Source organism: Hemibagrus wyckioides, linkage group LG03 (genome assembly GCF_019097595.1).
Source record: "Hemibagrus wyckioides isolate EC202008001 linkage group LG03, SWU_Hwy_1.0, whole genome shotgun sequence".
Classification (NCBI taxonomy): domain Eukaryota; kingdom Metazoa; phylum Chordata; class Actinopteri; order Siluriformes; family Bagridae; genus Hemibagrus; species Hemibagrus wyckioides.
In genome coordinates this window covers 6,380,325-6,396,825 of record NC_080712.1, presented here as the reverse complement: position 1 = coordinate 6,396,825, position 16,501 = coordinate 6,380,325, and the positions used below count along the sequence as shown (strand labels likewise).

The following is a 16,501-nucleotide window of genomic DNA, read 5'->3' as shown; positions in this document are numbered from 1 at the left end:
ACCCAGAGCCTGAGCTACTTGAGCTAACCAGATCAATAAGGCATTATCTCTGTTCATTAGAACGTCTTTGTACAGTGCCGAGAAAACGTTTTTGCCCCTCCGATGTTGCAGCTGTTGCTTTTGAATGGGAAACAAGCAGTATTTAAGATTACTTATGATTTAGGTGTCGTATAGCCGTCTCACTTCAATAAACGAATATGATTATTTTCAAACCTGTATTTTGTGTTTGCATTTGTATTTTATTTAGTTTTACAAGACTGGACAAATGTGGAAAATTAGAAGAAATCAAGAAGAATACTTTTAAAATGTGTTGTGTTGTGTTGTGTTGTGTCTGATCCTACATCATCCCCCTCTTACGTGAGGGTTGCAATATCCAGCCTCTGAGATTTAAAATAATATTTTATTTTATAAAAAAATATAAAATAATTCGCACATTTTGTCAACTCTTGACCCACAAATATTGCAAATATTAGCGATAATGTTTTATGATCTTGCATGATTATTATTATTGTTATTAATTTTTGTTTTTCGGGAATAAGTCACAGCTCCGAAAGATCATCACTGCCTTTGAATTTTGCCCGTGGTGTGAAAACGGGAGGCGGAAAAGATGAAAGCCTCACGAGAGGAAAAACGTGAGTTGGAGTAAAGCTGGAATGACTGGAAAAGTAACGTCACTCCAACAGGAAGGATCTGTAAGGAGGAAAAGGATGGATGCGGAATCACGCTCGCGCTCCAGAGTGACCCTCGACAGCTCAAAACGAGACCTCAGAGGCGCCATCTGATTAGAGAGCTACAATAATAATAGCTAAAATAATATCAATAACCGTCTAATCACACGTGCCAGAGTACACACTGAGGAGCAGGGTGATAAATTTGCTTAAAGAGTTTTCATAAAAAACAACAGACAGCAAACAGAAAGGAAGTGAATTCAAAGAAGCCTTTATTACCCAAGGTAAAATAAAAAAAGAAAAGAAGCGTCATCATTTCAATAGAACATTAGAGAAAAATATCCCGTAGGCAGTTTCTGACATTTTCCTGACATTATAAAGGCACAAAGCCTGAGGTCACTTACAGCAAGAGGGATGTTTAACACGTTTATCACATGATCAAATCATTTACCCGTCTTCTTTATTCCCTCCATCTCCCACCTCTTCTTCTTCTTTTCTTTCACTTCTCTTAATATATTTACTTACTTCTCATCCCCACTCCTCCTTTTCACTCTAGTCTTCTTTCTGTGGTAATTTCTCATCTCAGTGCTGTTCTGGTGGCCACGGTGAATGTGTAGAGTACAGGTCTGATGAATCACTTCAGTCATGAGTCGATTCAATTCGATTCCTAATGTTGGCTTCATGATATCGATCTGATTCAGTTCTCAAAATATTTTGGATGAAAATTGTATAAAACTAAAATAATTCAGAATGGATTAAAGAAAGTGTCCCGTTTTGTGTCTGGTCCCATCATGCCTTGTCTTGTTTTGACATCCCACGTCTCAGGACATGTCCTGCCCGAACATCTCACACTCTGTCCCATCGTCTCGCATCTTGTCCCATTGTCTCGTGTTTTGTCTTGTTGCCCTGACATCCCATCTTGTGACAAGTCTTATCCCATCATGTCTTGTCTCATCATGTCCCCTCATATACCATCATCATCATGTCGCCTCTTGTAACATCATTATGATGTCCCCTCAGGTACCATCATCATCATGTCCCCTCCTGTACCATCATGTCTCCTCCTGTACCATCATCATCATGTCTCCTCATGTACCATCATGTCCCCTCATATACCATCATCATCATCATGTCCCTGCCTGTACCATCATCATGATGTCGCCTCCTGTACCATCATCATCATGTCCCCTCATATACCATCATCATCATCATGTCCCTGCCTGTACCATCATCATGATGTCGCCTCCTGTACCATCATCATCATGTCCCCTCATATACCATCATCATCATCATGTCCCTGCCTGTACCATCATCATGATGTCCCCTCATGTACCATCATCATCATGTCCCCTCATGTACCATCATCGCCATGTCCCCTCATGTACCATCATCATCATGTCCCCTCCTGTACTATAATCATCATGTCTCCTCATGTACCATCATCATTATCATCATCATCATCATGTCCCCTCATGTACCATCATGTGCCCTCATGTACCATCATCGCCATGTCCCCTCATGTACCATCACCATCATGTCCCCTCCTGTACTATAATCATCATGTCTCCTCATGTATAATCATCATGTCTCCTCATGTACCATCATCATCATCATGTCGCCTCCTGTACCATCATCATCATGTGCCCTCATGTACCATCATCATCATGTCGCCTCCTGTACCATCATCATCATGTGCCCTCATGTACCATCATTGCCATGTCCCCTCCTAAACCATCATCATCATGTGCCCTCATGTACCATCATTGCCATGTCCCCTCCTAAACCATCATCATCATGTGCCCTTATGTACCATCATCGCCATGTCCCCTCCTAAACCATCATCATCATCATGTCTCTTAATGTTTGTCTCATCATGTCCTCTCCTGTCTCCCGTCAGGTTCATGTCAGGTTCCATCTCCTGTCTTGTCATGTCTGAAACCCTGTCTCGTCATGTCCTCCCCCTTCTCCCCCCAGCATTAACACTATTAAATTAATTAAGTCTTATATCTGACAGTTTGTTGTAGGCCTGTTTCATCCTTATTTTAGCTCAAAATCTTTGCCCTTTCAGACAACTGTTTCTTCACCCCATTGTTTCTGTTACTGTACATGCTGATTGTTAGCAAAGTCAGACATATATAAATAAATACAATATATACACAATATAATAAAACTTCCCGCATGTTTCCTGCACTGAGAGTAATGCCGCCCATTACTCAAGTGTATGTGAGGAGATGGGGAAGGGGGCGGAGCTTCCAGACATCAAAAGACATACCAAGGGTTTCAGATTCACTTGTCGATCGGCTCAGCTGTCGTGTTTCTTGTGGGGGAGAAAGAAATTGTTCTCTGGAGAGATGTTTTGGTGTGTATTATATTATCGCTGAGGTTTTTCTCTTTAACGAAGTAGTCCTTATCACCATCGTTTCACTTTACGCTAGCATTCATAAATAATCACCCCTCCCACCCCCAGATCTCAGGTGCTTTCCATGTGGCTCTGAGCCAGCGAGCACTCACTTCTACTGTAGCATTCTGACTCACAGTGGGAAGGGCTTTTGGCATCCTGCAGGGAAATCTCAACACTTTCCCTTGTTTCTTCCTTGGATGCCTTTAAAAGGCCTGGAGGCTCAGCGCTGGAAAATGTCTTCGGCGAGTCTCGAGCTCGCACGGATAGTTAATCAGACCCAGCAACATTAATCTTTGAAGTCAAATACACAACTTTATCTGGTTCGCTTCTCAGGTGCAGTGAATGGGTTTGTTTAATGCGACGCACCAGCCAAGGAAAAGATTAAGTGACGGATAAAGATTCGTATTGATTCGTTTTTCATATTTGTACATAAGCTGGACCGGGCTGATTAGCGTAAAAGTTTTACTTAAAGTTTTGCTGAAACAACAAGGAAATTTATTTTAAGGGTGAACCGACTTTATCTTTGTTGCATGTATTGTCTGCAAAGGAAGGAAAGAGCGCGCACACGCGCAAGAGAGAGAGAGAGCCAGAGACAGGCTGATCGAGAGAAAGAGAAAGAGACTGACACAGACAGACAGAGAGATAGAGAGAGAGAGACAGATCAACAGAGAGAGAGAGACAGACAGATCAACAGAGAGAGACAGAGGGAGAGACAGACAGACAGAGAGACAGATTGGCAGACGACAAGCAGAGACAGAGAGAGACAGACTGACAGACAGAGAGAGAAAGAGAGAAAGAGAGACAAACTGACAGAAAGAGACAGACAGAGAGACACATACGTACAGAAAGAGAGAAGGAAAGAGAGAGAAATGGAAAATGCTGTGATTGATTAGTCTGCATATTTGTGTGTTCTTTTTCGCCCTCTGGGTGTGGATCTTCGTTTATTCCAGCACAGATACTCAGAAATCTGAAGGGAGGTGCACAAAAAAATGTTAAGACCTGCTTGCATGACTTCTTTGCTTTGTTCCACAGGATCTCAGGCCTCTACAGGATGCACACGTCTAGTCTTAACCAGGTTAAAAAAAAGAATAGTCTGCCTTCTGTTTCTGTCTGTATTTGTGTGTCAGGAGAACCTTAAGCTTTTTTACACGTTTGTGTAAGCCACAACAAACCAAAAAATTTCCCTTGTATTTATGAAGCTTTTGGTAATGTTTTTATTTTATTTTATTTTATTTTATACATTTTTTACTCCTTTGTTCTCACATGTATTCTGTACATTGTTGAACGCCGATAAATTGCTCACCACAACTGACTTGCATTTCATATCACCTACACTGAGGAAATTTTTTTATTTGACTTCATACATAACATTTTTTTGGTCAAAGTAAATCATTTTCCATATGAAATAAATATATTTCACTTAACTGAAGTCGAGTATAAATAATTAAGCCTGTGTTGCTTGAGGTTACGATACTACCTCAGTGTGTTGCTCCTAACGGTGGGGGCGTGGCTTGTAAGCTTAATTTGCATATGAGTCGAAGGATCCTTAACCAGATTTCATTCTGCGTTTGTTTTCTTACTGTGCCTACCGTGTTTAACTGTGTAAAATGTTTTCACTGAACAGATTTATCTGTAAAAAGCTTTCATAGTTCACAATCTTTGTGTGTGTGTGTATGTATATATATATATTATAGGCATATTGTAATTCTACACATTTTTAAAGTTTGTATTTATTTTCAGTTAAATAATCCATACAAGTAGGTACAAGAAATCATCTCCCCTCGGTAACATTTAGGTAATAATAAAAAAACATAACTCAACTATAATAAAACTATATAAAATAAAATAAATTTGTGCAATCACTTGATCTAAAAAAAATTATATAATTATTTATTTATTAATTAAAAATTATTAATAATAATAATTAATAAGAGACATTTTTTGGGGTGCAAATCTTTGAGTTGAAATCACAAATTATAAAATAAAAAAATTCTCAGAGGAAAATAGATTTAGTAGCTTAAATGCACCAAAATTGCTCCAAATTTGGAGCTAAATTACAGAAAAAATAGTGAATTATGGGTGAAAAAAAGGTTTTACATTGACAAAGAAGGGGAAAAAAATTTCATGCTGTGAGCGTCTCTGTAAAATGTTGCTGTCTTGCACACCAGTGAGGAACTGAATTAAACGTTTTTTCTTTAAATCATTCCCTGAATATCTGTCCCCTCCCATAAGAAGCTGCAGACTTGTTATACACATGCTTGTAGGACATGAACATTTTCCAAACCCTCCATCATGACCGGTTTGACATATGAGGCCCGATATTTCATTATATCTTCATTCTGAAAAACATATTTATATACGGTTCCATCCCTCCTTCAGTCATGCAGTGCTGCTGAGGCCCATCAGATACAGCTCAAGCCTCTTAGCTGAACCCTCCATATGGCTGCAATCAGAGGACGTCATCGTAAATGACCTCACTGGCTTTTATCCACACGCTCTCTGTATCGTACTCTGAACATGACCCAAGAAGGACTTTGTGCAGAAAGCCAGTTGCCATGAATCATAAAAAGGCATTTTTGGTGTGTTTAAGGAAGGAATCGCGTAACAGCGTGATGAAAATAGACGCCTGCTCTTAGTTCTGTTTCTGGAAACAAACAGACACAGATGAACTGATATTTGGGGTAAATTAATTACCACGGTTTCAAAACTACATTTTGCATTGACATCAGCGAGCTACATGTGTACCACTCAGTGTGTGTAACAAAATACCCAGGAACATCCAGTATGCAGATTACTAAAGAATAAATAAGTGTTTTTTTAGCTATAGAACATGCTACATGCTAACTTTCCACCCTAGATAGGTTGACTAATATTATTAAACTAAATGATATGCTTACAGTTTCAGTCCGAGGTTCACAGAAAAAGGGTCACGTATTACCACATGCCATGTCTAGCAGGAAAAGAATGAATGGGTTGGGGTATGGGGGTATATTCACTGATCTGTACATTTTCATGAGTTTAAAAGTGTCAAGATTTTCCCCAGGAATGAAGGGGTTGGGATTTTTGGAATTGTAGGTAGCAATGCTTGTAAGGAGTTTGTAAGGAGGGATTGTACGAATTGTACGTAGGTTGGAATGTTTAGAATTGTAGGTAGGAATGGTAAGAACTGTAGGTAGGAATTGCAGGGATTGTAGTAGGATAGGTAAGAACTGTAGGTAGGAATAATAAGAACTGTAGGTAGAAATTGCAGGGATTGTAGGTAGGAATGGCAGGGATTGTAGGTAGGCATGGCAGGGATTGTAGGTAGGCATGGCAGGGATTTCGGGTAGGAATGGCAGGGATTTTGGTTAGGAAGGGCAGGGATCTCAGGTAGGAATGGCAGGATTGTAGGTAGGAATGGCAGGGATTGTAGGTAGGCATGGCAGGGATTTCGGGTAGGAATGACAGGGATTTTGGTTAGGAAGGGCAGGGATCTCGGGTAGGAATGGCAGGATTGTAGGTAGGAATGGTAAGAACTGTAGGTAGGAATGTTAGGTAGGGATTGTATAAAATTGCAATATATTGTAGGTAGGAATAGTAGGGATTGCTGGTAAGAATTGGACTCTGGAATGGTAATAATTGTAGATAGTTATTATACACAATGTATATAGAAATTGTAGTTAGGAATGGTAGGGGTCCTAGGTAAAAGTTGTTGGCATGGATTGTACAGATTGTAGGTAGGAACAGTAAGTAGGGATTTCAAGAAATGTAGGAATTATAGAAATTATAGGTAAGTATTATACATAATGTCGGTAGGAATTGTCCCTAGGAATGGTATGGGTTACAGGAAGGAATGGTAGTGATTGCAGGTCAGAATGTAGATAGGAATTGTAGTTAGGGATTGGAGGTAGGAACTGTATGCGTAATGTAGGTAGGGATTACAGGTAGAAATGGTAGGCATGGATTATATGAAATATAGGAATGATAGAAATTGTAAGTAGGTGTTTTACATAATGTAGGTTGGAATTGTAGGAATGTTGGCAGGGATTTTACAAACTGTGGGTAGGAATGGTAGCAATGCTAGGTAGGAATTCTAGTAATGAATGCAGGACTCGATTAAGTTTATAAAATACTGGAAGCAGAAAAAATTGTAAACAAGATCTCACACTATCAGTGATCATTCAGGAAAGTGTATTGTGACCTCATTTATCACAATATTGATATTACAATATATCAGCCAGCCCTATGGGGTAGGTTCCTCCCAGCAGCTTGCCCTTCCTCCAGCTGTTTCAACCAGGTTCTGGTTATCTCAAGTTAAAGTGCGTGTTGTTTTACATGCGACCTTTGAACCTGCATGGAATGTGTTTGCGCGACAGTGCCATCGTGTCATAACTTAAATTACACGTCATATCATCTGTTTACACCGAGCTGGGTTCCAGTGCTTCCGTTTCCACAGAGCTCTTCTGTGGAACTGGTGCCAGTGTTTTTGAGAAGGCTGGGAATGGTGGAAGAATGCTTGTTGTCCTGAGATAGACACTGGGTGGGGTGGCTTTATTTTCCACTCTGGTTTCCTCAGTGCAGTGGCATGGTTCATGTTCGCAGAGCTGTATTGAGATGGAGGAGAGAGGAAAGGTTGTGATTAGTCCTGGAAGACCAGACAGTATTTTCCTGTGTTTTGAAAAAATGTAACACATCAGAGCCAGGTGTAATTTGGTATGTGATGTAATTGTGTTCTGGCATTTGCAGGAGACAAAACTGGAACTCCTGGTTCATGCCAAAATAATGTGCACAGGGAGAATTTTGTTCATTTCTTTTACGCTTTGAAAAAACACCATAACGCAGCTCACTTTTATTTAAGAGGGGGCAATTAAGCACAATGATCATGCTGTCTTGAAATGATCCCCTAAGCCTAATGTTAGCCCAGTCCAAATGGATGTTTTTGAGACCGGTTAAGTAGTCCTAAGTAGTGCTGAAATTACAGAGCAGAGGGAGGTGTGTCTCGGCAAGACATTCAGACACTAAGGTTTTGTGTCCTGCCAAGCACAATTGAACAAGGTGTCTCTTGTGTTTTGGGTTTACTCCATGTCCCCAATAGCAGGTACAGCGGGGTAAAAGAACAGCTCAATATTCCAACATGAACAACAACTTCAATCTACTAAAGTTCCTTCAATACTGTGGAAGCTTTAAGTCACTGGATAACAGAAGTATGGACATGAGGGACAGGAAGCGAAGATTAATATTCCAGTGAATTATTCATATCAGACAATATTTTTGCATTGTAGATGACATGTCTCACACTGACCAGAGACGGTTGCATAAGGTCAGTCATAAGTCAGGGTGTAAAGCTATGCTTAAAATAGTCATAATTAGTAGGGCATGGAGTCACATATTCATTCTCCTGCAGCAATTCAGTGACATGATCCGATATACCAGGAAATACCTCATCTACAATTGAGACGTACGTGTGGAGACGCAGGGAAGCGGTATAACCTACAATGGTGTTATAGGATAATAATGTACGCCAGGGTTGTGAGACACAGCATGATTCAAAGTGATGTAGCTCTTTTCCAGTAGCCCAAAATGTCCTCTTGTACCATAGCTATTTGTAAATGTTAACATTTTAAAATTTCTTAGCAAACATGTTGAACTTTTCAACCATTTAACGTTATGAAACTTCCATGAAACAAGTTCCTGCTCTCACTTACATTACAGTCACTTTTTTCCCTCTTTCTTAAAGATAATAAGACAGAAAAGAAGACTTTAGTGTGGTGGAAAACTCCCTGTTCCTAAGAGCTCACACTGGAGACTCCTTCCATAAATGTTCCATCCGTATCTTCTAATAGAGAACTACACCATATCACAATTAAAAAGTAAAATCTGATCATTAGTAGCGTTAGGTTAGTTGGATTGCTCAAGAGTTTTATAACTGGTCTTATAGTGGCTCCTGACTGTGTTTCATTATTTACGAAATTTCTGCGAAGTCTCTACGTGCAGTGATTATACCTTGTAATATCCTGGCTACCTACAGAATCACAGAGTAGTTTGATTCACAGCAAACGTTGCTCTTTCTAGAGAATACATGGAATTTCAGTTATAAAAAGATTCATAAATGCAAAAATTACGATAAAAATTTAGTTCTGGTGAAACAGACTGAAAAAATATAAAACCCTATAGGAAAGTGTTGCTTTCATTGACTCCATTAATACTTTCTCATGAGGTCAAATGTGGGAGTCAAAATAAACACATTAGACCACACCCACAGTGTCGATCTGAATTCAGCAGCTTTTTAAGGATTGTATTTCAGTCTTGTGATATATGTTTGTCAAAGTTTCAGTCATGCTTCGTGATTTTTGCGGCTAAACCTGTCCAGCATTCCAGCTATCTACGGGAACACGCCATCGTTTTTTTAAACACAGGTTTTTGTGTTTAAACCAAAATAAAAACCTCGCATCATGCCAGGGTTCCTATTTTGACAACATTGCATCAACCCATTATTTAGCATCTCTACGTTATGTGGATGTTTCTAGATATGCATTCTTGTTTACAGCTTCATTCTTTGTAGGTCAGCTTGTCTTTGTGCATTTATTTTTTTCCAATGTAAAGATGAAATATGTACGAAATATTGCATTGATGCACAGAATGCAGAAATTCTGATTCATTTTTAGATACCAGTTTTGCATGTTCAGGTTTTGGCAGCAAAATAAAACAAAACCATAATTGCAGCAATTCTGCAACTCGGGTGTTTTCAGTGTAATGACGGTTCTTTCTTTTCTCTGACTGTGGAAACAGTGAGAGCAGAGAAGTTTCACTTTAACCACTTTTTCAATTCATAAACAGACTGATAGGATTGTCAAAAGTGTCACATTACCACACACTGTTGCAGTGAGTTATTAAAAGAATTGAAAATCTTTTCTACAGTTCTGCTGGTTGAAATTTTGGTGCAGCTTTAAATTGTGTACAGTATTTTTATATATATATATAACAAATGAAAAGCCCAAGAAAGACAATGGATTTATTATTATTATTATTATTATTATTATTTTGTATTATTATTATTCATTCATTCATTTATTTATTTAATTTTTTTATTTATTTTTCTAGAATTTCACATATTAATAGTGAGGACGTATTGTATGTAAGAAAAGAAAAGTTAGCTACAAAGTTGAAAGTTGATTTTTTTGTGCATTTTTTTGGTAGTAAGCAGGCTATTATGTTATTTATTTATATAACACTGTCTAATAAATTCATGACGGTTGTTGTCATTATTATTATTTTAAATGTATTTGTTGTGCAGTACAATGTATTGTATTTTTATTTCCTTAGCATATAGTGTCTATACTGTGAAACTGTTTGGTAAATATAGTAGTATAGCATTGTATAGTAGTAACAGATTTTATAAATATACAGAAATATTCTATAATATATTATATGTAAGTGCTGGTAACTATAGCACTATATACATGAGATACATTAGTAGTAGAATCTGTACATGTTCTGCAGTATACCTGCTATCTGGGTTATTTTGAGTCTAGTAACTATAGTAGTGTAGTTATATACTGTAGGTATATGGTCATTTTTGGCTTAGTTGTGTAACTATAGTGCTTAAGTTACTGTAGTTGTGTAGTGCTGTATATTAGCTATATAAATTTATTTCTAAGTGATGTTGAAACTATTGTACATGAGTAACTGTAGTAATATAGTTGCTGTCCTTCGGCTGCTCCCTGTTCAGGGTTGCCACAGCTTTTTGATTTAGATCTTGGCACGGGTTTTTACGCCTTCCTGATGCAACCCTCCCTTTATCCGGGCTTGGGACTGGCACTGATTAAGTATTAACCCCTCAGTGGCAAGGTTGGTTCATCACAGTGGTTGGGTTGGTTCCGTACTTAGGAAGTAGTACTATATGGTTTACTCTTAGTGTATTAATTGTAGTACATGTATAACTGTAATAGTGTAGTCACATATGGTAGCTATATGGTTATTTCTGGGATACTTCTAAAGGTCATACATGAGTAATTGTGGTAGTGTGGTTTGGTATCCATATGTTTACGCACCCAAAGCTCACAAAGAACTGACCCAAGCCAAGCATTCCATGTCAAGGGTCCTCACAGGAAGTTGTGCCACCAAGCTTGGGCTAAAAATAGAACAGACCACCCAGGCCATCTGTCAACAGAAAAACACACGAAAAAATCACCTAGCTTTTGAATACATGCCAAAATCAACGTTGGTATCATGGGTTGACTCTTTCCAAAAATGTATAAAATACGTAAACTTGCTTCTCTTGGCTTTCCACTGACGCAAGCAAGTTTTGAACAGCTACCTGATGTACGTGCAATTTAGACTGTAGCTCTAAGCAGTGCTTTACTGATGTGTTTTGTACAAATGGACAATACCACGATATGCTGCTTTAGGTCTTGCTGAGCTGTAGTGCACTTTCAGTACAGGTCCTGCTCCTGTCACTAACCCTAAACCTAAACCCTTACCTTTTGAACCAGTACTATTCTGATCATTTTGTATTCGACAGATCATGTGTCTACATATTTTAGGAATCAGCTATTATAACACTGTTATATTTATATCGTTTACTATTTTTTGTTCTGTTGTCTTATCTTAGTAGAGTAACTCTACCAGCGACTGTAATACTTCTGAGTTAAATATTTGGAAGTGTTCATAAGATCATAATTTTATGATCACATGGTCCTACTTAATTATACAGTAAAGTTTAATAGTGGCTTGTATAGTAATTAATAAGGTACTTAAAATAATTTGCTAGAAAAGAATAGTATTATTATAGTATAATAACAGTAGTAAGGCATTCTAATACTGTTAAATATTTTAAATACTAGAAATATTTTGAGTAGTTCTTTTAGAGCTATATTAGTAGAGTAGTATGTGGATATTTCTGTGTTGTAGTACATATCCAGTTAGTTTTATTTTTATAGTATATTTTTTAAATTATTTGGACATGGATACACAAGCCATGGATACTTCTCTGATCATGCTGCTACTAGTCATTTTGTTGTTACATAACCACATTATCTATTACTCTATATTAGGGTGGTGCTCTCTCCTAGCTATTTCTGTAGTATTGCGTACGTCCTGATAGTTATGATACTATTTACTGTTGTTTTTAGAATTTATTATATACTAAAGAGTTTTTAGTAATAATATCTTTATTATACTTTACTGATACAAGTGCAAGGCCCTTAAATTTCACCGTGCAAACCGGTACTTTGAGAAGGCATTACTCACCTCAGCTAGTAATTATTACATGTGCAGCACTTTTTTTTTACCCTCACCATAGTAAATACCACACATTCTGTATATCTTAATTCCCAGGGTGAGTCATGTGTCAGCTTTTCAGCCACACCTCCCTCTGTGAAGCGTTCCGGCTGAACAAGAATGCGGGTCTTCTGACTCAACAGAATAAATCATTTACAGGCCACAGGCTGAACTGTTTCTGGCTGTGCATTATGTGCAGCGCTGTCACTGAAATACTTGTGCAATGTATAGCTTTTTTCGTTTTGTTTTTGAGTTCCTCTTAATCTTTTGGATTTACTGAGCATAACCCGAGCTGTAGGTTGTGAAACCCAGCAAGCAACCACACCACCAACGCCTTGTTGCATGTTGCAGCATGCGTCAGAGTGTGCAGCTGTGATCTAGCTTAGCGTACGTAAACTGAGACGTTACCTCACACATGACACCAAGAAAAAAACACCGCTTCCTACGACGTCTATTTTGAGACCGGTAAAGAGGGCCGGAGCAGTGTAAACAATGTGTCAGCTGTGTTCGTAAGGTTACACGCTGCCCAGAATCTGCCCCTGGGGCTGCCAGATACACACACGTTTATCTGGCTTGAGTCCTGAGAGAGCTTTTCTTTTAGAAGGTCACAGCTCTGGAATTATGGGTCTCTTTTTTTAACAGCAAAGTGCAAAGAAAAAAAAAACCCACTTTCTCCTTTAACAGTGGGCATCAGGGAAAGATCGCCAAACAGGATCGCTCAGCATGACGTTACGGTGGGAGCATTTTTATAGGAATAGTTCAGTGAAAATATTAAGTTCATCAGCCAAGAGCGTAGATGTTCTTCACCTGCTTGTTCTTGCTTGCAGGGTGAACTTCTCCTGAAAGTTATTGCTTGTTATCTCCTCATGACTGTGTGAATCCTTTTCTATTACCATCTTTACCAAGATACTTCATGACTAAGGCAGAGCAGGCTGAATGTCCAGTCACAGGGTCCTCTTCTACACTTACATTACTGAGTGCCAATTTTAACAGGTCATATTTAATCCTAATTAAGTGGCTGATCATCAGCAGACTTAACTTAAGTTAGCACTGCTTCTCTGAAGGTACTCATAGTCCAATATTTATACCTCGCTCTTCCTGAATTATATTCCCCCATTGCTTGGATTCTTAAAAATAGGAAGTCAGCCTAATCAGTGGTTGCTGTTTAGATCAGTTTCCTTTCCCGAGCTGTATTCTCAAAGCTGGAAACACTGCACAGATGGATACCACTCATAGCTCTCATCCTAAAATACCCTGTTTGTTTCTCTCATGTACCCCCTCATGGATGTCCGCAGTTAAGGGATTGCCCCTTGGGACTGTAGGAACGGCTTGTGTTTCCACAGTGTTAAACAGCGCACTAGCAGATCCTACACACACTTTACACAGAGGGGCTTAAATTCTTTCCGAAAAGCTTTATTTAACAGCACGTTTCTCTCCAGCTGGGATTTCCCCCATCTTAGCAATATGCTGCAATTCCTAAATACTTGGAAAGCTAAAGCAGTGATCTGGCCTTTCCACATCTTATTTAAAGCAGCCAGTGATTATTTGGGATTTTTCAGTTTAGAGTTGTTTGCAGTGAACTGCATGGTTTCACAGCAAAAGTGATTAAGTGCAAATGGTTCAGGCCACACCTCCTTTACTGAGTCTGACTAACACAGAGGCCACACCTCCTTTACTGAGACAGACTGACACAGAGGCCATGCCTCCTTCACTTGGACTGAGTGACACAGAGGCCACACCTCCTTCACTGAGACAGACTGCCACAGTGGCCACACCTCCTTCACTGAGACAGACTGCCACAGTGGCCACACCTCCTTCACTGAGACTGACTGACACACCTCCTTTACTGAGTCTGACACAGAGGCCACACCGCCTTTACTGAGACAGACTGACACAGAGGCCATGCCTCCTTCACTTGGACTGAGTGATACAGAGGCCACACCTCCTTCACTGAGACAGACTGCCACAGTGGCCATGCCTCCTTCACTGAAACAGACTGCCACAGAGGCCACACCTCCTTTACTGAGTCTGACTAACACAGAGGCCACACCTCCTTCACTGAGACAGACTGACACAGAGGCCACACCTCCTTTACTGAGTCTGACTAACACAGAGGCCACACCTCCTTCACTGAGACAGACTGACACAGAGGCCACACCTCCTTTACTGAGTCTGACTAACACAGAGGCCACACCTCCTTCACTGAGACAGACTGACACAGTGGCCATGCCTCCTTCCCTAGGACAGGCTGACACAGAGGCCACACCTCCTTCACTGAGACAGACTGCCACAGTGGCCACACCTCCTTCACTGAGACAGACTGCCACAGTGGCCACACCTCCTTCACTGAGACAGACTGCCACAGTGGCCACACCTCCTTCACTGAGACAGACTGCCACAGTGGCCACACCTCCTTCACTGAGACTGACTGACACACCTCCTTCACTGAGACTGACTGACACACCTCCTTCACTGAGACTGACTGAAACACCTCCTTCACTGAGACTGACTGAAACACCTCCTTCACTGAGGTCACACCTTCTTCATTAAGAATAAAGGTGGACAAAGCCACTCCTCCTTCACTTAGATTGACAAGAAGAGACACCACTACTCCTTCTGGGACTGACAGACACAGACCACACCTCCTAAATAAAACATTTCTTCTCTTTGTTTCTATATTTGTTTGACATGGGTTTGTTTTGAATTGCATTTTTAACACACACACACACACACACACACACACACTCCTTCATGCCAATGCACAGCTTTGATGATCAGACCATTTTCTTTATGTTATAGCTCTGAGTCATTGTTTATTATAAACGCAGCTGTTCCAGCATTATTCCCCTTCGGAATTTCCCTCCTGAATCCCCCCCCATCCCCGGAGTCTTAATCCAGGTCTCCGGGTATTTTCCCTCACCAGAATAGAGAGAGTTTATCCATACATAATTTAGTTTCTACATGAAAACCCCAAACTTTCTGCAAGCCTCAGAGACACTTTTCCTTTCAGTTCTTCCTCAGAGCTGATTTGATGGTTCCTGAAGGTCTTCTCTATCTTCTTGTTTCTTGCAGAGCTCTCTCAGGCCCAGCGTAAGTTTGCTCAGTGTCTGAAGGAGTTCCAGTTTGAGTACATCGGGGACGCAAAGACTGACGATGAAAAGTGCATCGGTGAGAGTTGTTTAACTTTTCTTTCCCCCCACCTTTCCAAGGCTCTCCTCTCAACAGGATTCTGTACTGAAGCTTGAGTTCATGACTCCATACACTTTCACTTTTATTTGCTGTTTATTTCTGTTTGTTTACTCTTTAATTAAAGTGAATTGGAGAACAAGGTAAAGATCAGGCAGATAGACAGCCACCACCCAGAAGACACACACACACACACACACACTCTCACATTGGGACTAATTATGATGTTGGCTTGAGAGACAAACATCATCTTCTTTTTCTTCTTCTTCTTCTTCAGGGATGCAATTTTTCACATTGAGCCATTAAAGTCTGTATCATTTCATAGATCTCATACAGGAATAGGGGTGCTTATACTTTTGGAAATTTTTGTAATTAAGGTTGCTACGTAGCAGCTCTCCAAAATAGTGTCTGGTTTTCACCCGATAGGAAGACACTGAAATTCTTTCTTTCTTTCTTTCTTTCTTTCTTTCTTTCTTTCTTTCTTTCTTTCTTTCTTTCTTTCTTTCTTTCTTTCTTTCTTTCTTTCTTTCTTTCTTTCTTTCTTTCTTTCTTTCTTTCTTTCTTTCTTTCTTTCTTTCTTTCTTTCTTTCTTTCTTTCTTTCTTTCTTTCTTTCTTTCTTTCTTTCTTTCTTTCTAATAATTAAAATAATAATTAAAAACAGTTATAATTGGTGGCTTGTTGGTGTGTGTGTGTGTTGCAGATGAGTCTTTACAGGAGTTTTCCTCCTTCCTCAGAAACCTGGAGGATCAGAGGGAGCTGATGGTAAGTGTCCCCAATCACCAAGAGAGAAAAAACTAACTAACTAACAAAGACAGGCTTTTAATTATTTCTACAGAATCTAACAACTGCTGTCTTCTTTGGTGTAACAAGAGACAAATGTGATGCAGTTGCTTCACACACAAAACAAGCTTTCAAACTTCTTTGTAATCCCGTCATAAATCTGTGTTTAAAAGAGGTGCTTTAAAAGCTAATTGTGCCACAATAAGG

At 39.5% G+C, this 16,501-nt stretch overlaps 1 protein-coding gene across 3 annotated transcripts in view; it reads left to right on the top strand.

Moving 5' to 3' along the window:
- arhgap10 (Rho GTPase activating protein 10) overlaps positions 1–16,501 on the top strand; it is a 94,046-nt gene that overhangs the window by 16,758 nt on the left and 60,787 nt on the right. For all 3 annotated transcript variants that reach the window (XM_058385694.1, XM_058385693.1, XM_058385692.1), the window contains exons 2-3: positions 15,400–15,495; positions 16,215–16,276. In XM_058385694.1, the coding sequence (XP_058241677.1) occupies positions 15,400–15,495; positions 16,215–16,276 (158 nt within the window). The remainder of the gene's footprint in view (positions 1–15,399; positions 15,496–16,214; positions 16,277–16,501) is intronic.